Raw genomic sequence first — 24,170 nt, 5'->3', positions numbered from 1 at the left:
GCGAAAAGGCTTTTGTAGATGAATGGCAGTGCCAGTTCCATGCAATGCAATCTCGATGCTAAAGAAACAGACACATCCTGCATGGTTCCGGCGAGACATCTGCAATCCAAATGAGCAGGGATGTCAAGATCTGCACAACTTCTATACAGTTCAGACCATGCTTTGCTCTTGTTTCTTTGATTGCAGTAGGGGTTTCGAGTATGCATGTCGTAAAAAGACGGCGCAATAAACCCCCGCGTGTGCATACCGCCAAACCACCAGCGTCTCTTGCGTCGTTGTCTCTCGAAATCTGATACTCTCGGAGCTCGGCCGAGTTATCTCGAGGCCTTTGCAATATCTTACTCGCAATTTGAAACCTGATCAAGACAAGCGCATCCCATCAAGCCCTTGTCACGGAGCATCTCTAAATAGCGGGCTCATACCTGCAGGCTTGGTTCCAATGCTACATTATGTAGCCACGTTTTTGACCGGGAGCAAGTATAAAAGCAGACATTGGATGGTCGTGCAGTCACCAACTTCGTGGGGACCAGAACTTGAGCGTTTTATTTTACCCCGTCGAAAGTGGACAATCCAATCACTGTCATCTTACCCAACCAACTAGCGTTATACATTGTGGGTAAGGTCTATCCAATATGCATGCATGCATGCATGTATGCATGTCCACGATACAGTCTTTCGCAAGCCCTTCTCGCCGTCGGCATTATCCATCTGTTGCAACTTTGTTCTAATAATATGCATACCTTCTGAAACTGTTGAGCCACAGTAGATCGATGCGCACAATTATAGCAACTGTCGCACTCGTACTTCCAAGCTCAAGGGCATAGGGCACAGGGCTAACCACCAAGTCTTGCCCCGCGATTAACCCCAGCAAGCGGATCATTGCACATGCAAAGCCCCAAACTATTTGCAATCGCCCTTAAGCTACCTTCCTATATAGGTAGGCACAATACAATAATCGATCTTTTCCGTTCGTAATAGCAATAAAGCCTGGCTATAATATTGACGCACCTACAATCTATATATTCTCCCCACCTCAGAATGTGCTCAATAATGTTTCCTCTCTTCCTTCTTTCTTCTGTCTTATTCTGTACAACTTTTGCTGTACAAATCTCTGGCTAGCCAGAATGCGTCGATTCATCCTGGCCGTCGTCGCTGCAGTGGCCGTGACCGCCTCGGCCTCTTCACTCGGACGGCGAGGCCAGCAGCTCAGGCCCTCGCCCAAAGTACTACACGACGAAAAATATTGCTATGGTCTTTACCCAAAGGGTACGCCCTGCCCGATAGAGGCTGCCACTTTTGACCAGCTCATCGACCATGATGATCCCTCTCTGGGCACCTTTAAGCAGCGCTATTGGGTCAATCCCGAATTCTACGCCGGACCCGGCGCACCAATCGTACTGTCGGGCCCCGGTGAGCAGGCGGCTGACAGAATGGTCTGGTACACGACCAACTTGACCCTCGATGGCACCTTTGCCCAAGAAATCAAGGGAGCCGCCATTGTGCTCGAGCACCGCTACTGGGGCGAGAGCTCTCCCTTTGACAAAATGACGACCAAAAATATGCGCCATCTCACCCTCGACAATGCAATGCGCGACACCACATACTTTGCCCGCAATGTCAAGCTGTCTTTTGACTTGGATGGAACATCCCATCCAGACAAGGCACCCTGGGTCTTCACCGGCGGTTCCTATCCCGGTGCCCTCGCCGCCTGGATCAACAAGCTACATCCGGGAACCTTTTGGGCCTATCATGCCGTGTCTGCTGTTGTTCAGCCCATCGCCGACTTTTGGCAGTACTATGTCCCCATCGAGGCCGCCATGCCGCGCAACTGCAGCAAGGACATGAAGCTGGCAATCAAATATGTCGACAAACAGCTCTCTTCAGGCGACCAAGCCCGCAAAGACGCCATCAAGGCAAAATTCGGTCTGTCGGGTCTGGCCGATGATGATTTTGGCTGGGCTCTTGCCGACGGTCTGCAGAGCTGGCAAGGTACGCAATTTACCACACCGCCCAACAAAATACCATTGTTCGACATGTGCGACTACATTGAGGGCGTGGGCGGCAAGAATGGCAGCGCAATCCATATCCCGGATGAAAATGGTGTCGGGAGATGTGCTGCCGTCGCCGGTCTTGCAAAGTGGTTCCGCACCGTTCGCATTCCCGGCAGCTGCCAGAGAAATTGGGGTGACTATTGGAAAAATGATTCACAAACAACCGAATGCTGGGATACGCATAATCCAAACAGCCCCTTCTTCACTGACCGCAGTGTTCGTAATGAGTGGAATCTCCAATGGCAGTGGATGTCGTGCAATGAGCCGTAAGTCATATGCCCTGATTCGTAAATTCGAGTCATTGCTATCACAAGCTGACCGAAATTTCTCTGCAGTTTCCAGCAATGGCAGGCTTCGGCTCCGGGTGATACAGGTCTCGTCTCCCGCCATGTGACCATGCAGTCCTTGCGAGATCAATGCGAGCGCTTCTTCCCAGATGAGGACGGGTACAGCTACGGCCTGAAGCGCGGCCGCACCACTGATGCCATTGTGCAGCGTACAGATGGCTGGAGCAATGTCAACTCGACGAGGCTGGTCCATGTCAATGGTGAATACGATCCCTGGCTGTCCGAGAGCGTGTCGTCGACCTTTAGACCAGGCGGTCCGCTTGAGTCGACGCCCGAAGTACCGGTTTTTGTGGTGCCCAAGGCGGCTCATTGTCCTGATCTCGTCATGAGAAATACCTTGGCAAATGAGCCGCTTCATGAAATAACTCAAAAGGTCATTGGTATAATTAGCGCCTGGGTGGATGAATTTTACGAGCAAAGAGGAATCTCCCACCCTGGATTTTAAGGACCTTGCATTTACCTAGTTCTTCTCCACCCCTGGCCACTCCTTGGCCCCAAATACCCGTCCTGATTTGGGACATTGCCAATAAAAGTATTGGGCACCATTGATAGTTTCTTGTTTCCAATCCTTCAGGTCCGTTTTTATTTCTTGGCCTTCTGGATTGCGGAAAAGGACCTTCTCCTCATATCCGTACGTTTGTATCCAATAAGAGATAACAGATTCAGAGGGACCGGGCTCCCTAAGAGCGGCATTGCGATTGGTAGTAAAACGCGATCGGCTTTTAGGCGAACGGCTTCCTTGCGTAGGCGAGCTAGCTGAAAGTCGAGAACGTTTTGGCCGCGTGCTATCCGTGTTACTATTCGAAGTGAAGCTAGACACAAAGCTCCTCGATGAATCATCTGTCACTGACGCAGTCGCATGATGGGCTGAATCATCCGAACTATCGGAAGAGGACTGCTGCTGTGGAGTTGCAGGTGCATCATCATGTTCTTCGTTCACTTCGCTATGCGTCTCGGCAATGTGTTGTTGAAGGTCATCGTGGGCGTCCTGCCATGCCCCAGTTTCTGAATCCTCGGGACTTCCATGCGCAAGATGATCATCCTGTAGCTGTACGTTGTTTTCCACTGTTGCAACTGGCTGTTGTTGCGATACTTTGGCTTTGGCTGCCTGAAGAAATCCCTCTCGACGTTGGCGAGCCAGATCCCTAGCATTTCTGAGAGCTGTAGCTCCTTCAATGAATGACTTCGGAGTATCCGTCAAGTTGAATGCCCTGACTTGCGTCATGTGGTACCCTGGCGGTTGTCCCTCCGCCGTCGGTGCAGTCGTGTGGTGTGTGTATATCCGAAGCGTGCCATCGTGGTAGGTAGAAGTGAATGTATAAGCGTTGCCGTGATAGGATGGGTTTTCTTGGGTTTCCTCGCCGTATGTCTGAAGGCTATGCATAGCGCGCGCGCCAAGGGCACCGTCCAGGCATGCTTGCCGCTTTGCGATGTCCGCACCCCCTCGAGGAGCCTTGGCTTCTAGAAAGAAGTTAGGCACTATCGGGGCACGTCCGTTAGTCGAAGGTATTATCGTTTTATTGAGGTCTTGCCGCATTGCCTGATCAACTTGATCTGGGTAGAGTCCATCGTATAAATCTGGCACCGCATCAACAGTACGCCCATCCGTCATTGTATCAAGATTAGTGAAAGGAATATTGCCCGCGCTTGGAAATTTATGATTTCCAAGTATCGTTGGTAGTATCTCCGACATTACCACGTTTTCGGCGAGCACCCGATCATTAGCTAGTGTGAAGGTTTTAAAGGCTGTTTGATCGAAACGGGATGGTGAAAGAGACCCGCGGGGAGCCGATAAAGTCCGCGTAATGTCATCCAAATTGTCAGGCTCTGGTAGATCGTTGCGGTAAAACTCATGCCCTTTAGGATATATACTACAATCAACGAGTTTCTGCTCGAAATCTCTGTCATATGCGGAGGATCGCTTGACCTTGGGAGGTCCGTTTGTTGCGTTTGTGGACTTGGTCCGTCGGGTCGATGGTACAGAGGAACGATTGGGGTTCATTTCTGCGGTCTGCTCCGGTTCGGGGTACTAGCTAGAGGTTAGTCAACAGTCTGTAGGTTGGTATAACTATATCAGGCCTACTCCTCGAAGATGGCCAAGATCTGGTCCACCGCGTCTCGCAAATCGAGCAAGAGTTGCGGCTGTTTTGATGATGGGAGCTGCAGGAGATCGTAGACTGTTGCGCCGGTCTTTTTCGCGTAGCGCACGAGACGTGAGCCAAACTTTTGACAGGCTGTCCCAGAACTCTGGTGGAAAGTTTGAGGCTACCTGCACCGCAGAGTCCGACTTGATCCTTTTCGCAGGAGGACTGTCTTGTGCGGTACCGTCTGGGTTGGGTCTTTTGCGATTTCGTAGGGCGGACATAGATTGCTGTGTATATATAGACGGAGAGGAAGACATTTGGATGATAATGTGTCGACGTGAACAGCGCCGACTTCTGCAGAGACGACCGGCGCGTAGAGATGGGAAACGATAGGGCGAGCAGGAATGCGGTTTGCGTGGTACGAGATGGGCGACACATGAGCCGTAACCAGCTGGACTCTTACAGCCCCCTGTGATACTTTGTGATCCGAGGCGTGCTGCATCAGAGTGGGCATTGTTTGGGGTGGAAATGGTGGATGATGAGGCGGGATGATCTCGCTTGGTGGGTGTAGTTCGTAGAACAAGTAGTACGGTGCCACATTGGGGCCACTTTCGTCAATTTGAAACCCATCGTTATCGTGATCCTGGAAACCAACCAAGAACAAAGCAGATTGTTAGTCGATCAAGATCGAGGGGCTGTGAGGCAGCTTGAAGAAGACGATGCAAAAGTGGGTCCGTGCTGCTGGCAAATAAGTCGTTTGAGCTCCAACATCATCAATACGAACACGCGCCCTTCATATATAACGATCTTCCACAAAGGCAATTGAATACTGCTGATGAAGCTCATGTTGTGTCAGCAACACTAGCTTGTAGAGACGATGCTATGGGGCACGCTTGGTAGCATTACTCCGCGCCGGCCCGCCTTTTGTTACTCGAAAACTTTGTATGCGTTTTGTAGGCTGTGTGACGTCTATGCGACTGCCCTATTGCCAATTTCTTCAATATTTATAGGATTGAGCGCAGGTTTTGCAACGATATTCCTTTTTACTGCAAATTTCCGTCTGCTGTACTTCCTTGTACAACGACGCATCGGCTGGCCGCTCGACCCCAGAAGCAAGTTCTGTACCTCTTTGGCCTAAAAATTTTTTTTCCCTGCGCAGAAAGGATTTGATTGATCCAGGCTGGTTCACAAGGGGGACAGGCGCGGCTGTTGCCGCATTTTGCTTGCTGTCAGATCACGACTGTGTGTGGCTGAGGAAAGAACATGATTGAAGGCCCGAGTGACCGCTGAAAACAAGGTAGTCTAGAAATATGTATAGTGTTTCAATGGCCATGATTTCAATCTGTCCTGACGAATAACGAATTCGTAAAGTTGCTCAGGTGAGGTGATGAGCGCCAACCGCAAGATACGAAGCTTATGGCATTCCTGATCACGGAAATGGTAGTGGGCCTAAACTTTTCGAATGTTCTCTCACGGCATGGCACATAGGCAAAAGATATGTCAGATTGCAGTTTTTGGTAACAATATAGTCTCGTTGCCATCACAGCCGCGACCAATTCCACATCACTTACACCGCAGGATATCGTGCGCAGCGTATGGGATTGCGGCTTCGCTGTAGCAGCATAAACCCAAAGCAACTCACGTTTCCACTGCTGTATATTCGCGATTCGCGGGGCTTGGCTGGGCATTTTGTTGAGCTATACGCTCAAAAAACGGACGCGCCACAACTTTGTAGCGCCTATACCCCCTTATATCACAACACATTTCGGGGTCGGCGACATTTTGTCAAGCCCTTGCGTGATCCATCTGGGCCAGATTTTGGGATAGACCAAGAAATCACAGACGGCATGAAAGCATTGGTCGGGGTATGAAGCGCGTAGCCTATGTAGACATCTAAAAAAGATAACTGGTAGAGAGTAAATGGTATCGCTCGAGCACAACACTCTCACCAGGGGTTGCAAAGATCCGCGCCGAGAACTCCTCAAAGGGCACAACTGCTTTCGATCAACCTATGCGATTAGTGACAGTTCACTCAATAGAAGATTTGATGGTGATAATGATGGCTTGTAGAGGAAGAGGAAGAAAAAAAAACCAGAAGCTAACCATCTACGGGAACGAGTTCCTTATTTAACTTACAGTCAGTCGAGAACCGAATGTACACAGACAACTAGTACTGGCACATGAATTTCTTTTGATAAGCTTTTCTCGCCCAACAGCGGGCCGCTTCGGGTTGACTTGGCTAATGATCCCGCGGAGCACGACCTCGGGCTGGGCATTGCTGGGCGCTGTTTCCGATAATCTGGCTAGTCAAGAACCTTCCCTCTAGGTTGTATTTCGTATTTTGGAGATTTACCACTTCTAGATCGAGAGGTATGTCCTGCCTTATATTCTTGATCCCTCCTTGCTTTGCCAACCCTGGGGAATCGCTCTCTGCTCGGGATGGCGAAGCTGCTTTTTCACTTACATAGCGGCTTATCAGAACTTGTCCCCTCGCCATTTTCCGTATATTAGCATTCATGCACGAAAACGCTCTTGTCAACTTTTATAACTTCAAGTTGTCGAACGGTTTAATATGAGGTATTCTGCGAGCTATAGCCAGATCGTTCGTGTACGAGGATACTCCGCAGAACCGCACAGTCGGCCTACCTGCCTCTTAGTCCTCCACCAACCTGTGGTTACAAGCATACTACTTTCTTCATAACCCGAGAAGATCTACCGTTTATTCTTATATCAAAGCAGGAGATTATGTGTCTCACAAGTTTGCAGCAAACAGGCTGCCTCTCTGTCCCACCCCTGGTACTCGAGCACGACCCCCAGAAGACCGCTTGGTATATCTCCAGGGCTCGCTCCTGGGTTGCTCTCCGTTTTCCCTGATTCAATCTTTCCAAAGCAATAAACGAATCGAAGTCTACAGTTTGTGGTGCTGAGAACGACGAACATTTCAAGCTTTCGTCCAGCTTGTGCTGACGAGTCTCTTCTTGGTACCCGAGGCCATCCTGTGATAGCTGCTTCCGTTTTGGTGGCTTCTATTTCGTGTCAAAAACATAAGCCAAAAAAAAAAAAAATCAAGATCAAAATCAAAAAAGAAAAAAAAAATAATAGAGAAAGAAAAAGGCTGCTGTCTTCTTCTTGCAGGACAAATTTTTTGCCATTTCCAAGAGGATCTTTACGCCGGTACCCTGACGGCTAACCCCCAGAGCCAGAATGCCGACTCTCGACGTCAGTGAGCTCAATATCGTTCTGGGCGTCCTAGGTTGTTGTAGTATGCTCTCATTTGTTACGCTTTTGCTTATAGAATTCTAGGTGCATTCATTATTCTCTTTGGCATCATCTCAGTGAAGATTAAGCAGGTGTGGTACCTAGGGGAAGCTCGTAGGTAGTGCGAGAACCACATGGAATGAGCTTGGTTGGTTGACGACAGTGCTATATTTAGTACCTGCCGTTGCTCTTGGAGTTCTTATGGGACCCATCGCAGCAAAGTTCCTAGACAGCGAACGATGGGGCTCTGCGGAAAAAGGCCAGACGAACGAGATCACACTGGTTCGTTGTCACACCCTGCCCTCACACCGCGCATAATAATGACTGGCTGTCCTCAGGGTGTGACTCGTGTCATGATTGGTTTGCAACTAGTCATTGCTGGATACCAGTTGCCCGCCAAATACAACTGGTACCAATGGAAACCAATGGCGCTCTGCCTGCTACCCATCATGGCTGTCATGTGGCTCTGCACATCTCTCTGCATGCTGGCCACTGTGCCCAAGATCACGCTTCTGGCAACCCTCGTCATTGCCTCCTGCGTCACCTGCACTGACCCTATTCTGTCGCAAGCCGTTGCCAAGGGTCCCTTTGCGGACAAGTACGTAGCCCGTCCGCTACGCGAAATCATCTCCGCCGAGGCTGGCGCGAATGATGGCTTTGGTTTTCCATTTCTGCTGCTTGCCGTGTACCTCATTCGCCATGCCGAGAACCCTGGCGATAGAGCGGGTGGTGCTGTTGTGGCAGCGGGCGGTGAAGCAGTCGAAATGATTCTGGTTCGCGCTGGTGGGGAAGTTGGTCGAATGGGTGGCGGAGTCGGCGTGGCCTTGAAGAATTGGTTCCTTGAAACTTGGCTCTACATCGTCCTCCTTTCTATCGTATATGGCGCTGTTATTGGCTATGGCTCCTCCAAGGTCGTCAGATACGCCCTCAGGCGGTAAGTACTCTGCGTCCACCCCTCCACAACTACAGAGTGCAATGCTCATGTACAACAGAAAATGGATCGACAGCGAGTCGTACGTTCTCTTCCCTGCTGCACTTGGGTTTTTCCTCATCGGGACTTGCGGCGCAATCGGAACCGACGACCTGCTTGCTTGTGCCGTGGCAGGCAATGCGCTAAACTGGGACGGCGAGTATCTCGCGGAGACCAAGAAGCGTCATGACGAGGTCAATCCGTGCATTGATGTCTTGCTCAACTTTGGCGGTTTCATGTACATTGGCACAATCATACCATGGTCCGAGTTTAATGATCCCGACGGCACTGGCCTTACATACAGCCGTCTCGTTCTTCTTGGCATTCTCGTCCTGCTGTTCAGGCGCATTCCCGTCATCTTGATCAGTTACAAGCTGATGCCAGCCGTTTGCAAGAACTGGAAAGAAGCACTGTTTATGGGGTACTTTGGGCCGATTGGCGCTGGCGCCGTCTACTACCTCGAGCATAGCAGGCACCTGTTTCCGAAGATTGGAGAAGGCGATGAGGAACAGACCAACCTCATCAGGGCCATCGGGCCTGTCGTGTACTGGCTGGTGATATTCTCCATGGTAGTACACGGCTTGTCTATTCCGGTGCTTGACCTCATCTATACACGCATGGGTATCAAGCCCATTCAGGAGGACGCGATTGAGATTCGCCGCGTATCCAAGAGCATTGCGACGCCAGTGAATGCAGTACCTTCAGAACAGGGCACATTTGTTGCATACAACCGATTCAGCCGCCCAAACGCTGAAAATTCGCAACTGCCCGTGGTACGCGATGCACCCGTCGAAAAAATGTATCGTACGAACAGCTGTGATGAAACGGACAGGGAGCGCCACCGCACAATTCGTTACGCCGAGGATGAGAGAATATAGATTCCGAGGTCGGGAAAGTGGTTTCGATTCGTTTTGCACGGTGGCCTGTGAGCTCGGATGAATATAGATTAAGCAAATTTCGTGAGAAAACCAACTACATTCGCTCTTTATATTCGGTCCAAATCAACTGCTCAAGTGACATAATTCCAGTATGTGTTCTCAATCGACTGCGGCGAGAACTTCGACCATGACTAGGTCGCGTAATGGCCCCAGTCGCCCCAGGTAAATGGTAGGCCAATGTCTAGGTGCGCCTCTAGCGCATCTTCTACAGCATCGAGATTGAAGCTTGGATCGATGTGGCCAAAGACGTCTTGACCAGACACAGGATCGACGAGGGAAAAATCGACCGTATTATCCATTCCGATGGCAGAATCGATAGCGGCATTCATACCGTCTGGGTCATGTAGCGGCAGTTCTGTAATGCCTGCCGTAGGTATGCTTGGGGCACTGCCGGCTAGATTGGACTCTGCGATAGTGACCGAAGGCGTGTAATCCTTATTCAAAGTGGTGGCAGCTCGCTCCATTTCCTTGAGTACTCGTTCTCCTAGCCCTGCCACCACACTAGCGTTCCAGAAATGGTTGCTATAACGCCTCAACAGCTCGCAGTTCCGCTTGAAGGAGCTCATGGCCCTGGCACGGAACATTGGCAATCGACTATGTCGCATTTTTCGGTATTCCACACTCAGCGCCAGGGACACAGCGTAGGGAACAAACGGCGCCGGGCTCAGGCAGTCTCGTGGAACTGCGCATGCAATTCTTTCGGCTGCCAAGGACCGGCGGGCGTTGGCTGAAGGCGGGGGAAGAGTGGAAGCAGCGGGTGCAGTGCCTGGGCGCGGAAGTCGGCAAGATAGGATGATAACGGCGTGGTAGAATGTCTCGATGGTGGCTGAGCGCAGTGTCAAAAAGGTAAAGAAAAGTAGAAATCGGACGGGAACAAATACCAATGAGAGGGGAAGAAACTTTGAGAGCATCCGCATTCACAATCATCGCTTCCAAGACTGGCAGGTCGATGTAGGCTACCTTGTCAACCCCAGAAGCTTCTTCACTTGGGCCTGGCCGATATAGCTCTACCACTTGGTCGAGCCATTGTATGACGGACAGAAAAAGTCTAAAACATGGCGGTCGTTTGCGAATGCATGCGTCGAGATCGGTGCCGATATCCCTCTCATGGAGCAGACACGGTCGGCCATACATGGCCGCATTTATGCGATCCAATGCCCACACTGCACAGAACAAGTTGTTCAGGTCATCGCAGTTGGGTGAGTCGTAGCGTAATAAGTGAAGACCCAATGTTTGGATGTGATGTATAGCCCTACCGCCCAGCTGCGCCGGTAAATCGGCTTCCTCAGCGCATGTGGGCTGAACGTAGAACGATAGCATTGCTAAAGCTTGAATGTGCGCCACTCTGTCAGTGATGAGGCTTGTTTCTAGTATAGCTCTAACCGACGAGGACAGCGATTGCGAATAGTCTTGTGGCGATAACAAAGCAGAACCTCTGTTCTCGAGTCGTAGGTATTGTGTCATGTCTGGGTCGCTTCCAGCCGCCAGGCATACAAGTTGGCGCTGAATAATATTTGCAGGGCTGTTGAGAGGTTCATTGAGCGATGATAGAGAGAGAATGGGGAATATGGGGTGAATCTTGTGAATAAATGTGGCTTTCAGCTTTGCGAAATCGTCCTCCGGAGGTAAGCATGACAGGCAATGTTCCTCTACGAATGGGAGCAGAAACCTGTCCATTATCGCAGGTGGTCGAGAAGTGATGAATTGTGACGACTGTCCACTGCCAGCGGGGAGCCATATTCCAACGTCACCCTTCTGAGAGGATTCGCGAGCGGAGACTGACGCTGTGGCCTCGATAAACATGCCCTCGGGATTCAAGTCGCCAACAAAGCGAGACGACCGCGTCTGAAACGAACCATCTTGGGCATGACGCTGCACTATGTTATTTGCGCGATTGAATGGCGGATGAGGCTGTTCTTGCTGGCGGCCATAAAGGCCATTCGCGGCTAAAGGTAATGAGGTGCGGCTGACCGGCGTGACGCTGCGGGCGTCGTGTACAGGCCTAATTCAATCAGTATATCTTGGATGCATTCCTCAGTCTGGAAAACTGCTGAAGAAAGGGCTCACGATGTGTGAGATGGCGAGGAACCTGGGCCACGGCCCTCGTCTGGTGAGGGTTCATCTCCCGCGTCATCTGCATGAATACATCTTCGCTACCACGGAACCTCGGTCAGCTAGCTGCGGGAACTGCTAATCTTGGGACTGCGTTAACGAACCTTTTTCCGGCGACAAGAGTCGCAGGCGTGCTGGACCTGTTTGCGCTTCACAGGCAAGCCGCCTCGAGATGGATCAGAAGCGACAAATTTTACTCTTTTGCTGCTGGCGGGCGTCGACATGATTGCAAACGGCGGCTAGAGTCGGGTGCGCGCGATTGTACCATGCTGCGCAGGAGTGGTCAGTTGAGAACGCCGCATACGACGTGGAACACAGGCTTGCTGTACTGTCATGCCCGGTCTGGCGTTGATTCTTTCTGCGTTCGCGACGAAGAGTCATAAATAAATCCTGCCATCACGATGGGGACAAGTAGGTAACTAGGCAAATTGCCAACAGCGCTATAGGTACTAGCCACCAAGGCTTTCGGATTGTCTTTCCAGCGCCACTTTGGGGCTGAGACCAGCTGATTATTCAGCACGTTCTAGCGAGTTACCCCACTAACTACGGTTAGCATCGCCCCCAACTCCAGCACCTCTGACACGAACAACGAAGACCAAGGCCAACAAACGCATCAAGATTGAATAGGGAGTTGTCTTGGGCGAATGTTGAATAAGTATAAATACTGTTTCGAATATTCCTCGCTCCTAAGCTCACTTTCCCACTACATCTTTCAGCTCCGTCTTGGGAACGACAATCGGCTCAATCTTGGTGCGCACCTGCGTCTGCTGCTCCAGAGCATAAGCCATGCCAATCAGAGCTTCCTCACTAAAATGATCACCCGCAAACCCAACACCAAATGGCTGGTTAGGGCTCGTCGCATTCAGGTTTCCAAAGTCGTTCTGAGTCACGAGCGTGCCTTCAGGCATACGGCCAATTGGCAGCGTAATGGCGGGGTGACCCAGAGGAGCAGCCAAATTCGATGCAATGGCTGAAGGCGCAAATACGGCATCCAGCGAGTGGTTCTTCAAAGCACCAGCCAGACCCTCCTGGCCGGCGTAGAGTAGCTGCTCTTTGTACGCCTGCTGGAACTGGGGCGAATCATTTCCGTAACCCCGCTCCAGCGCCGAATCCCAGACTCCCGTGTCTCGCTCTGGCCAGTCCTCTCTAGAATCCTGGTGTGTAAATTCTCGTAGGTCCGCAAGAGAATGGATGTTATTTGGGTTTGTGACCAGATTCTTGAGGTACAGCTCCGGTAAGCCCGTAAAAAAGTCAGCCTTGAGGACGATGTCGTTGGCAGAACGATACTTGGTGACCCCGGGAAAATCAATGTTTTCGACGATAACCGCGCCGCTAGACCGCAAAATCTCAATCGCCTCACGAAACGATTTTACAACAGCCGGGTCGAAATCTCTTTCATTTGCAACGCCCCGCGGTATACCAATGCGCTTGCCCTTCAGTCCAGACTCTTTGCAGGCCGCGACGTAGTCGGGGACCTCGTCACCAAAGGGTATGGCAGACGTGTACTTGTCGTGGTTATCCTTGCCAGCAATGGCGCCGAGCAGATGCGCGGCATCCTTGACTGTTCTCGCCATGGGACCAACGGTGTCCTGGTGCTCGGAAATGGGTACCACGAGGTATCGCGAAGTGAGGCCGACAGTGGGCTTGATACCAACAAGGTTGTTGTACTGTGAAGGTGAGATGATTGAGCCAAAAGTCTCGGTGCCAAGGCAAGCCCAAGCCAGACCAATTGAGGATGCAACGCCGCTTCCAGAAGACGAACCAGAGGGGTCTTGGCCGGGAAAGTAGGCTCCAATCGTTTGTCCACCAACTGAAGTCCAACCTGAGCTACCATTGTTGCTGCGGAAGTAAGCCCACTGCGAGAGATTGGCCTTGCCCAGAATGATGGCACCAGCCTTGCGCAGCTTAGCGGCGACAGTGCTGTCCTCTGGAACCTTGGCACCGATCAAAGCAAATGAACCGGCAGTGTTGTTCATCTTGTCGTCGGTAGCAATGTTATCCTTGATGAGAATGGGAATGCCATGCAGAGGGCCGACTTTGCCCTTGGCGCGCTCCTGGTCCAGCTGGGCAGCAATTTTGAGGGCATCGGGATTGATTTCGTTGACGGCGTGCAGCTGTTCGCTGACATCGTTGATTCGAGCAATGTAGGCCTTTGTCAGGTCCACGCTGGTGAATTGGCCCCCATCAAGTCCCCGACGTAGCTCGTCAAGCGTGGCGTCAAGTAGTGGCGGGAAGCTACCCGTACTGCAATTGGCAGCGTTGACAGCGATTTGTAGAACCAGGCAGCAGGCGCTCAGAAGGCGCCCACCTATGGACAATTTGCTCATCATGATACCGGCCAATCAATTGACTTTGCATATAAAATAAAGAACAATGGTAGCCCTACGTACTGGGCAACTGTGCCCTTATCTACTACAATGAGACGACCAGGAACTTCTGTGGCCTAGAACTGGACTCTGTTGCCTCAATCGGCAGGAGCCTACCGACCTACATACGGTGTGACAAGCCCCGGAGGAGCTACCTATGCAGCTCATAAATGCTCACTTGATCCATGCATCGTCCTAGCGCATGGCCGTGTCACCAGCCTAGTAGTCGGCGTAGTGTGCGGGGCTGTCCGGAGCATATCAATGTCCCCGTGCATGTTGTTACAATGGTCAGTGTCTGCTCCACATAGACGTACGAATCGTATCAGTGAGTCCAGCATTGATAGACTGGGACGAAGTGGCTCATTATTAGTGCCGATGTAGGCTTGGCTGAACCTTGTTCCTCATCCCCGCCACCAGCCAACGACGACTCTTGGCAATGCCGCTGGTGACGGCAATTATCCACCAGCCTCGATCGAGAAAGCACAAACGGAATTTAGTCTCTAATATATACAAACTAGTAGACGACAGACAGAGTATTGCTGGTGGGGCGTCAAAAAGTCCGAAGTTATTGCCGAGATGGTTCGGAACGTTGGTCAAGAGCGTGACTTCATTATTTTGAAACTGTTGCGGCTTGTACTATAGAATTGGCTTTCAGAGGGGGCAACTTGCTGCGCAACCTGGAGAATCTTGGCGGATAAACTAATAACCTGGGCGCAGTCAGCGAAATCAGTCGAACAAGTTAATTAATAGCTCAGCGCGCCCAGACAAGCTGAAAGCCTAGTAGCAACTCTATATCAAGCTTGTGTCTGAAGCGCGGACGGCTCAGCCCAAGCAACTCCCCTCTCATCCTGCTACATTTGCTTCGCGCCGTCTAGAAAAAGAGCGCAGCGAGTGTTGAGACACCAACACACCAGACGATAACTGACTGGTGGCTGGCGCTGGCGGCGCCGGTTACAGGGGCAACCAGGCGGGCGCTGCTCGACTGACCGGCGCGGGACGTCGGCTGCGCCTTGGAAGTTTGAGCGGGAGCGGTGTTGTTTCCACCTGCACCGGAGCTGGTGACGACGCGAGTGCAAGGACAGTCAGAAATGGTTAAAGTGGTGGCCTATGAGTTATTAATTCATGTCTAGGAGAACCTGGGTGTCGCATGGCGCAGGTACCTTGGAAACAACATAAGTGTGGGTGCCCTCGGTGATGGTCGTCGGACCAGGACAGTACGTTGTGTAGGAGTTGACCGTCTCTGTGATGACAGCCACTGCACCGCTCTGGGTGGACGAGGGAGCAGAAGAAGTGGCGGAGTGGCTCGCAGCATTGCGGATCAAGGTCAAGTCATCGCCAGAGGAGCCGTCGCCGCCCTTGACAAAAGACCAGGTCAAAACAGTCTCGTTGACAACAGTCAGCTTGCTGAAGCCGTAGTGCGTCTGGTCAAAGATGGCGGTTATGCCAAGCGGCTTCTTGGCCTTGGACAGTTCTGCGTGGCTTTCGATGTTGCCAGCCATGCCGTTGATGATGTGGGTAATGGAAACGCCTTCATTGGCGTAAAAAGTGTTGTTGTTTATGATGGCGCTCTTGTCAATGGTGCCGTTTCGGCTGAGTGGAAATGTGCGCTCGTACCAGTGAATGTGGCTTAAAGAAGGTCAGCTGTCTGTCAAGGGGGGGCGTCATCTAGGATGGATCTTACCCAGATAGATATGCATCAACACCATATTTGAGGAAGAGGTCCTCGAATGCGTTACGCATATGCTGCTGGTAGCCTGAGACCTGTGAGCTATACATGGGACGATGGCTCATGGCGATGACCCAGGGAGTCTTGGTGCGGTTGACCTTTGCCAAATCGTTCTGTAGCCACTTGTACTGCTCGTACGACTCCTTCTTGGTAATGTCTCCATCAACAGTGCCGAATGGACCGCTGTCTGTAATGTAAGTCTCGTTTGCCTTGGGAGCCTTCTCGTCTCCCTTGATGTCACGAGCAAAAGAGGCTTCTGGACTGTTGGGATAGTCGGTTTCGCCATTGAACGAGATGAAGTGAGCGAGACCATAGTCAAACGAGTACCAGAAGTTGCTGACGCCATCGGACTCGCCACCGGGCATACGGAAGCGGTGCTGATAAGCAGTGTAGTTACTGTCGCGAAAGCTTTAGTATCAAATCTCAGTGCTATGTGGCTATGGGATAGCAACATACCGTTGAGATGGGGGGCAGCTGTAGTAAGTGAGTTTATCAGACTTGGGTGCGGTACTGTTCGGTCTGTTATAGTTCAAATAAGCGGCGAGGATCTGACCAGGGCCGTCAAATTCGGCACAGGCAGCCTCGTGGTTCCCGGGAAGCACCATGTACGGCACTTTGGACGTGATAGGGGTCATCCACTGCTGCCAAAGGTCCCAGTTGGACTCGTACAACACCGACATGTCACCGCCATTGGGCGTGCCCTCTGTTGGGATCTCGCCCTCGGGAAGAGGCTTGTCATAGTCGGACGTGATTCCGCTCGGCAGCTGGGTGCTGGACCCATTGTAGCAGACGGGCCAGCTACTCTGGCAGGGGATGATGCCACTATACCAGTCGTCTGCGTAACTAATATCGCCTCCGTGCCAGGCAAACGCCAGACCCTCGTCAATGGCTTTGTTGAGCTGCTTGTACGTGCCACCGGCGTTGGTGTAGCCCATGTCGTTGAGGACACCGATGGTGAAGCTCTTCTTGCTTCCCGCGGGGCGGGCAGTCTGGAAGCTCAGAACGTCAGAGGCGGTCGTGCCATTAGCTGCGGTGATGAAATAGTAGTAGGTGGTCTCGGGCTTCAAGCCCTTGATCTGCACGTCGTGGTAGTGCTGGCTGCACTGGGTGACGGCGACTTCAGAGCATGGCGGCGTGCGATCGTATCTGATGATGTTAGAGAAATCGGCTGGCAAAGGAGCTAAGCTAAGAAGTTACGCACGAGTGGCTTACACCGTGAGCAGTCTGATCTAAAGCATCTCGGCTAGTTCCCCAACGTACAGATGGAGTACTTCCCAAGCCGAATGGTGTCTGGTAGTGAATGTTGACACCAGTGCTGCCGGCGTAGGACAGGGAGATGACGTTGATATTGTTGGTAGGGTTCGGGGAAGCGGGCTTAACGGCGGGTGGCTCAACAAGGCGCATGTAGCCCTTACCGTTGCCCTTGACCGTAGGGTTGACCCAATCTCCAATTGGAATCTCCGGCCCAGAGTAGGGGTAGGTCTCGTCGACGGTTGGCACCGCCTCGATTAGGGCAGAGAGTAGGCCAACCACGGCAGTGACAGCAATCTTCATGCGTGCCATTATGCGTACAAGCGAGATGAATCGGTCAAGATGATTTGGCAGGCTTGGGTTACATTCGGGATACTTTCACGACATGAGCTACGAATGGGCGGCAACCGCCATTCTTAATAGGACCAGGCAAGCCTCGATCGGTCGACCATATCCGCTAGGTCGTGTGTGGCGCAAAGTAATGTTACCTGAACGATGATTAATGAGGAAAGGTCACGTCGGATGAAAAGCTGTTCGCACAGCGCAGAGAAGATGAAGCTCGCCCATCTCCAACAAGGCCCTATGACGGTTAAGGAGTTGAGCACATGGCATCACCGTCCTTGCTACCGCTGTGCCGCGTTATCCGGGGAGGTGGGATCTTCCAGGCCGACTTATGACCGGCAGCCACTCAGGAACGACTTGGACAAATTTATTGCAATTATGTTTGCAATTATTCGCCGATGCTGCGCAGTGGTGGAGATGGTTCCAACACGTGGGTGGAGCGAGCCCTGCCCGCTGAGGTTTCCGACTGTCAGAAACGTTGGCTGCATGGCTGGATGGATGACTCGGCTCGGACGAAATTTTTGCCCTGATTGTGTGATAATCGATGAATAAATGATCGACTGCTGCCAGTGACAGGGCAGATGTCATTCCATCGAGGTGGCCTGGTGAAGCCGTCCCATGTTGGTAGCGGGAGGTGGTTGTTCCGCGCAAAGCAGTCCGTCTTACTTCCCGGCTATTGTGTAAGATTGAAAAGGGTGCATTATTATGGAATGTTACTTCGTGTCTACGAAGAGAAAGAAGCAGGAGAAGACGACGATGATGATGCAGAAGAAGACGACGATGATGATGCAGAAGAAGACGACGATGATGATGCTCGATTAAGGCTTTCCAAGTCAAACGAATGCTCACTGCGCTGCGTCCTGATAAAGGTGGGTCTGACGAAGCTTTGACCAATGAGAGCCGGTAGGCTTCTCCCATGGTGTGCAGCAACTAGCAAGGCATTGGAGGTTGAACTAAAGAAGATGGGCAGAGGCCGTTGTGAAATCCATCTCCTTATCATTCAGGGAGGGCTTGAATACTCGTCCTGGCCTTGTGATCGGCAAAGCCAGTGCAACGGCCCGCTTCGGCTCGATCTGCAGGCAGAAACAACAACAATCACGGTTTCCACGTCGCACGACAGCGACGCGTCCAACAACCCCAGTTGCCCAGTCCCAGAACACGCCAGGGTCCAGGCAACAGCGATGCCCACCGCGAAATCGCGAATCCCTGCAAGTTGCCCCAACCGCTGGCTGTCAATTCACGGTCGATGCGTGGGGCCGGCCCGGTACAGAGGGCCGGGCGCCATGCCTAAATAGGAAATAGGTAAACAAAGCATAATAACGTGCAGATAATTCGTGTTAGTGGGCATTGTGTTGCGCGACACGTCTCTGTAGCAGGCAGAAGCAGGCTTCAGCACGATATCGTTGTTTTGTTTCATTAGTTGCCAACAGAACCAAGACCTTTATTTACCATTTTTTGCCTCTGTCTGCCTCGATTTTCCCTCCTCGCTCTTGGCTTCTGCATTCCTTTTTCACGCTTCTTCTCACCAGTCTCGGGCGGACTTGCGACAATTTCAACGGCAAAAACATGTCGGACGCAAATATGGAGGATCTTGATCTGCCCATCGCTATCCGGCGCTCCCGTCGTAGCACCCCGGCTCTCTCGATCAAAGCCGAGGAGACGACCACGACTATTGCGCCCGAAACTCCAGGCCGAAGGAAGCGTTCAGTCCGCTTTTCCGATCCCGGCCCTTCGTCCGGCTTGACTCCCATGATGCGTCGGACAAGAGTTGCGACATTTGGCCGCAGATGCTCGGGAACTCCACTCCGGAATTCTAGCCCTGTTGCGCCTGTATCAACTGGTCATTCGCGAAAAGATGCCAACACATTCTTGGCCCCGATCCGCCAAACAATTGATGGCAGGGTCGAAAGACAAGCAAGACGAAGTAGTTTCCGCGCCATGTTGAATAAGATGGAAATGAAAAAGAAGAAGCTGGTGCAGTTCTCTCGTGCCGAGATTGACAAACTCAGGAGCCAAGTCAAATCCAAGGATGCCGAAATCTACGAGCTGCAAAACGCCACCATCGTCATTGACACTGAGCGCATATGGGATCTTGAGAAGCAAGTTCAGCAGCTTCAGGAAGAGTTGGATCAGCGTGCCCCGACTGAGCTGAATGAAAGCCGCACATATGACTGGACAATGGCTGCCCGGGACCCATATGCCCAGGACGAGTACTTTGACATGGACATTGACGGTGACCACTTTGGTGACGTTACCCAAGCTCAACTCGAGGTCAGCACTCCGTCACGGGCTCGTTCCTCATTCCCTACGCCGCCAGCGACAAGCCCAATGATCCCTGGGACACCTTCTTCGCTCTTTTGTCGCCAGCAACATACATTAGCCTCACATGCTGCTGTCCAAGCATGCTTTCCAGACCCTGAGCGCGAACTGCTGGAAGAACAAGTATCATCACTTCATCTTGAAGTAGCCAAGCTCACTACTACGTTGGATTCATACAAGAGTTTCCAGATGCGTCTGAAGGATCGCCTTTCCGCCGCTGTCCCGGAGGCGATGGATACCACCGCCTCCGACGCCAATCTAGAAAGTATTGAAAACCAGATTCTGCGCATGTTGGAGGAGATGTCGGATCGCTCTACTGCTCTCGAACAGCTTTCTGCAGGCATCACCGACATTGGCTTCCCGGGCAAAGACGCCGAAGAGAGTCTCGGCTCGCTTGTCAAGGGGTTCCGCGAAGCCAGACTTGAGCTCGAGTATCTCACACCAGGCGAGATCTCTCTGCCCCTCTCCCACCACGGAGCAGAAGTCCTAGACTTGCTGCTGACGCAGCTGCGCGATCTCGCCAGGCGCGTCAAGGAAGGCGAGGACAGCATCGACGAGTATCACGCCACTGAGCAGTCTCTCCGCAAGCAGCTTGACAGCCGTGTCACCGCGATGAATCAACTCAAGACTGAGATGAATAAAGGAGAGCAGATTATCCGAGCTGCGGATATTCGCATCCACGAACTGGAAGTTGCCAATACCAGGCTCAGGGGAGCCATTGATACCTACGAGCGCGACATCAAGGAGCTTGAGACGCTTGTGGAGAGGACGGACCAGGCAAAGACCGAGGCAGCAAAGGAGCACGACACTGAAAAGGAAAAGGATGTCGAGACGATTGAGGCCAAGGACAAGATGATTGCAGAGCTCCAGGAAAAAATCCAAGAGGCGGTCAAACAAGCAGAGCAGCTGCTGCAGGACATGTCGGACGAGCAAGACAAGCACACTCGGCACGTCGTAAAGCTCAACCAGTCACACGGCCGCGGCCTGGCTCTCCGCGACGCGCGCGTCATGGAGCTGCGCGTGGAGATTGACCGCGTCAACGAGTCCCTCCGCGAGTCGCACAACACCATTCGCGCGCTGCGTGTAGAGAATGGCGGGCTCCGGTCGGACATGCGCGCGCAGCAGACCAAGGCCAAGGCTGCCATGGACGCCATGAAGGAGGAGCTGCAGCGCGTCTTGCAAATGAGCCAGGAATTTTTGCACACGCCCAAGCGGAAGCGTCCTGTGAACGATGAAGGGAAGGGCAGTGGCGGCGCGCCGGTCGTCCGGGCTGGAAACCTTTTGAGCGGAGAGCTGGCGCGGCGTGCCTCGTCTACCAAGCGTCGCAGGCGTCCGGACAGCGGTGTCGGCTTACTGGAGGAGGAGGAGGAGCAGGAAGAGTGTGAAATGTTTTGAGATGTTTGGCAGATGACTGGCGTCAAAGGCAAAGGCGAGGCTGTGTCTGGACAAACTGCATTGCATATTTAATATATCCAAAAAGCTTCATGCTGAGGTCATTCCCTTTTTTTCAGATTTTCCTTTGTTACAATATACAAGAATAATTGCTCAAGTTTAGAGATGGATCAAGCGCCTATTTGTTCCCAATTCCCGTGATTATTTTTTCTTGTAGAATCGCCACTGAGGCTTATAATCAGGCGACAAGGGCAAATCGAAAAGAACGGCACGAATCATCTCCACAGGCATTATGCCTCCCCGCATGATGCCGTCATGAAACTGCTTTTCCGAGAGCCGCCCCTCGCGCAGCACCTCACTGCGCAGAGCATCAAACTGCAAGGCGCCGAGGAGGTAGCCGGCCTGGTACAGCGGCGCATAGTCGCCGCCAAAGGAGCGCCGGACCTCGCCCTCGGCCGTGGAGCGCTCGTGGCCGACGCCGTCGACGAGCAGGTCGACGCACTGCCGGGGCGTCCACTCGCCGAGGTGAAACTTGAGCGAGAAGACGATGCGCGCGCAGCGGTGCATGCGCCAGAACATGGTGCCGACGCGGTCCTCGGGGGACAGAAAGAAGTCGCCGCGGTTCCAGAGCAACATCTCCCAGTACAGCGCCCAGCCCTCGACCCAAAAGGGCGTCGAGAAGAGCAGGCCGCGGTGGCTGTGGCGGCGCGTCGTGTAGTAGTGCTGCAGGCGGTGGCCGGGCACGAGCTCGTGGAAGACGGTGGCGCGCGCAAAGTGCCGGTTGTTGCCGCGCATCACCATCTTCTTGAGAGCGTGCTCCATGTCCGCGAGCGGGTACGAGATGAGGATTCCCGAGCCGCCGAGGAAAAAGGGCGCCACCTTTTGCATCTCGGCGCTCATCATGCTGGCTCGGTACGTCTCGTCGGCGATGCGCGGCACCGTCACGAGGTCGTGCTTCTTGATGAATTCGGCGCCCTCGAGCGCGAGCGACTTGACGAGCGCGGGCTGCTCGCCCGCGGGCACAGACTGCGTCTTGACGTAGTCGAGGGCCCGTTTCCAGTCGGAGCCGAACCCGAGCTCGTCCGACGCCGTCTTCATCTGCGCCTCGCACCATTGGAAGACGTCGTGGGCGAGGTCTAGCAGCTCCTCGGGGCTGTACGCAATCATCTCAGCCTCGAGCTCGACAAGGAGCGCATCTTTACCAATTGGCTGGCCAATGACTTCGTCTTGGCCATTGGGTCCGATGCCAACAAGGTGTCGCTCAACAGTGACCTTGTATTCCTGCAACGCCTTTACTGCGTGTTTGAGCGGTGTCGCAACCCACCAATCAAAAGACGGATCATAGCTGCCGTAAAACTTGCCTATTTCTTCGAGGTGCCTCTGTAGCTCGGCAATGATTTTGGAGGCCTTGTATGCCCCCGTCTTCGTAGAGCGTATTTTACCGTCGACGACATCTTTTTGTGACTGTTCAGCCAATTCTCTGACGGCATTGACTTGATCGGCAACATACGAGCTTTCAATTGGCTTGACGGCTTCACGAGCCTCGGATAGCTCGACAATGATTCCAGAAAAGGGAAAGATGTGTTCAATCTTGGAGTTGAGCTCGCGCTCAGCCTGGAGCTGCTGCGTGGTCCGTTCAAGGTAGTTGCGAAGTTGCAAAAAGTCTACTTGATCCTGCTTGGACAGCTGGTGAAAGTTGAGTCTGAAAATGGAATCGAGCTCATCGCTGAGGAATTGGCGCAATCTTTGCTGCCTTTTCGGCGAAACGGAGACGCGATAATAGCTCTTGATCTCCTGCATGTCCAGAGCGACGCGCCGGACACGGTCGGACATGGACTCCTGGAAGTCATCATTTGTCGCGCTTGGACAGGCCACCCATACTGCGTCCATTTTACCGAGGATCTGGAATAAATCTGGTGAGTTTAGCAGAAGTGAAGTTAATCACTGATCGATATGCACCGTGATGGTGAAGTCAACGTTGATATGCAGGCGGCTCGTTTGTGGCCGGGTGCAGAACCCGCACCTGTCTGTTACTGTCAATCATGACTGCTGACCCTGCTTAGCAGGTAGTGACCTGTTTCGCTACCAGAACTGGCCATTGTCCAAACATTTCATACCATGCTCTTCTCAAATGGAGATGCCTCTGGAAAATATATGGCATTGACTGTGAAAGCTTTTGGCCGCACCCCCCATCATACAGTGCATCCAAGTAATTCCGCTCGCGACCTAAAACCTGACTAAAATGCCTATATTTAAACTACTAATATTATAAGAGCTAGTACCTATATATTATTTTTGATGATTATAGTTAAATTCTTTAACTAGTTATTAAAGTATATATATACATGATTTTAATATTTAATTTTGAATTTTAAATAAATTATAATATTTAAATAAAAACTTAGAATATAACATTACTAATAACGTCGGCCACCCACTTCTCGGCACTACCCACTTCTCGGCAGGGTAATCCTAGCCACCTCTTAATCTAACTAACGTTATTTAATGCGTGATTTCTCGCGAAATTCCTCTTCCTTAATTATAATTTTTTTCTTATATATATATTATACCTAAATATACAGAATCTAACCTTTAAAATATAATTTAAGACATTATAATAGGCTATAGCTAATCTTATATAATATAACGCTAGAATATATTATAATTAACTATATAAGATTATTAAAAGGGTAGAATATTATAAAAAGAGGCTTTTAAGATAATATAAAAGCTTCTTATAGCTTAAGAATTATATCTAATTTCTTAAATATTAATTTAAGATATAATAAGTAACTTTCTTATATATAAATAAGTTAAAAAGATTATATTAATACTAGTTAAATATAATAGTTATTAATAACTAATTAAGAAAAATTAATTATAAGGCTTTTTATATTAAAACCTAGAAGTTAAGACCTTAATAGGTAAGAAGCTTAATTTTTAATAGATAAATAGTACTTTAACTTATATTATCTAGGATTTCTTTAAACTTCTAATAATCTAAGCTCTTTAAG

At 51.5% G+C, this 24,170-nt stretch overlaps 8 protein-coding genes across 8 annotated transcripts; 3 read left to right on the top strand and 5 right to left on the bottom strand.

Annotated features, from left to right (window-relative positions):
* Positions 1-1,124: 1,124 nt before the first annotated feature.
* On the top strand, positions 1,125-2,843 carry BBA_03211 (serine peptidase, putative; the record flags this gene model as incomplete). The annotated part of the gene is made up of 2 exons (XM_008598308.1): positions 1,125-2,317; positions 2,387-2,843. 2 exons carry the CDS (start codon positions 1,125-1,127, stop codon positions 2,841-2,843), a joined length of 1,650 nt encoding a protein of 549 aa, XP_008596530.1.
* Positions 2,844-2,858: 15 nt separating this feature from the next.
* BBA_03210 (uncharacterized protein) lies at positions 2,859-4,799 on the bottom strand (the record flags this gene model as incomplete). Its single annotated transcript, XM_008598307.1, has 2 exons — positions 2,859-4,427; positions 4,482-4,799. The coding sequence occupies 2 exons, from the start codon at positions 4,797-4,799 to the stop codon at positions 2,859-2,861; spliced, it is 1,887 nt and encodes a 628-aa protein (XP_008596529.1).
* Positions 4,800-7,686: 2,887 nt separating this feature from the next.
* BBA_03209 (sodium/hydrogen exchanger family protein) lies at positions 7,687-9,588 on the top strand (the record flags this gene model as incomplete). Its single annotated transcript, XM_008598306.1, has 5 exons — positions 7,687-7,735; positions 7,786-7,854; positions 7,916-8,022; positions 8,079-8,674; positions 8,733-9,588. The coding sequence occupies 5 exons, from the start codon at positions 7,687-7,689 to the stop codon at positions 9,586-9,588; spliced, it is 1,677 nt and encodes a 558-aa protein (XP_008596528.1).
* A 191-nt stretch (positions 9,589-9,779) lies between these two features.
* On the bottom strand, positions 9,780-11,984 carry BBA_03208 (fungal specific transcription factor; the record flags this gene model as incomplete). The annotated part of the gene is made up of 4 exons (XM_008598305.1): positions 9,780-10,474; positions 10,530-11,650; positions 11,716-11,801; positions 11,865-11,984. 4 exons carry the CDS (start codon positions 11,982-11,984, stop codon positions 9,780-9,782), a joined length of 2,022 nt encoding a protein of 673 aa, XP_008596527.1.
* Positions 11,985-12,452: 468 nt separating this feature from the next.
* On the bottom strand, positions 12,453-14,087 carry BBA_03207 (amidase-like protein; the record flags this gene model as incomplete). Its single annotated transcript, XM_008598304.1, has 1 exon — positions 12,453-14,087. One exon carries the CDS (start codon positions 14,085-14,087, stop codon positions 12,453-12,455), a length of 1,635 nt encoding a protein of 544 aa, XP_008596526.1.
* A 910-nt stretch (positions 14,088-14,997) lies between these two features.
* BBA_03206 (acid phosphatase) lies at positions 14,998-17,415 on the bottom strand (the record flags this gene model as incomplete). The annotated part of the gene is made up of 5 exons (XM_008598303.1): positions 14,998-15,231; positions 15,287-15,752; positions 15,808-16,248; positions 16,309-16,998; positions 17,054-17,415. 5 exons carry the CDS (start codon positions 17,413-17,415, stop codon positions 14,998-15,000), a joined length of 2,193 nt encoding a protein of 730 aa, XP_008596525.1.
* Positions 17,416-19,011: 1,596 nt separating this feature from the next.
* On the top strand, positions 19,012-21,159 carry BBA_03205 (uncharacterized protein; the record flags this gene model as incomplete). Its single annotated transcript, XM_008598302.1, has 1 exon — positions 19,012-21,159. The coding sequence occupies one exon, from the start codon at positions 19,012-19,014 to the stop codon at positions 21,157-21,159; it is 2,148 nt and encodes a 715-aa protein (XP_008596524.1).
* A 198-nt stretch (positions 21,160-21,357) lies between these two features.
* On the bottom strand, positions 21,358-23,046 carry BBA_03204 (X-Pro dipeptidyl-peptidase, putative; the record flags this gene model as incomplete). The annotated part of the gene is made up of 1 exon (XM_008598301.1): positions 21,358-23,046. The coding sequence occupies one exon, from the start codon at positions 23,044-23,046 to the stop codon at positions 21,358-21,360; it is 1,689 nt and encodes a 562-aa protein (XP_008596523.1).
* Between the last annotated feature and the right edge of the window lie 1,124 nt (positions 23,047-24,170).

This window comes from Beauveria bassiana (genome assembly GCF_000280675.1).
Source record: "Beauveria bassiana ARSEF 2860 unplaced genomic scaffold BBA_S00007, whole genome shotgun sequence".
NCBI lineage: Eukaryota > Fungi > Ascomycota > Sordariomycetes > Hypocreales > Cordycipitaceae > Beauveria > Beauveria bassiana.
Note: the sequence above shows the minus strand (reverse complement) of the source record. Positions and strands in the feature narration are given on the sequence as shown.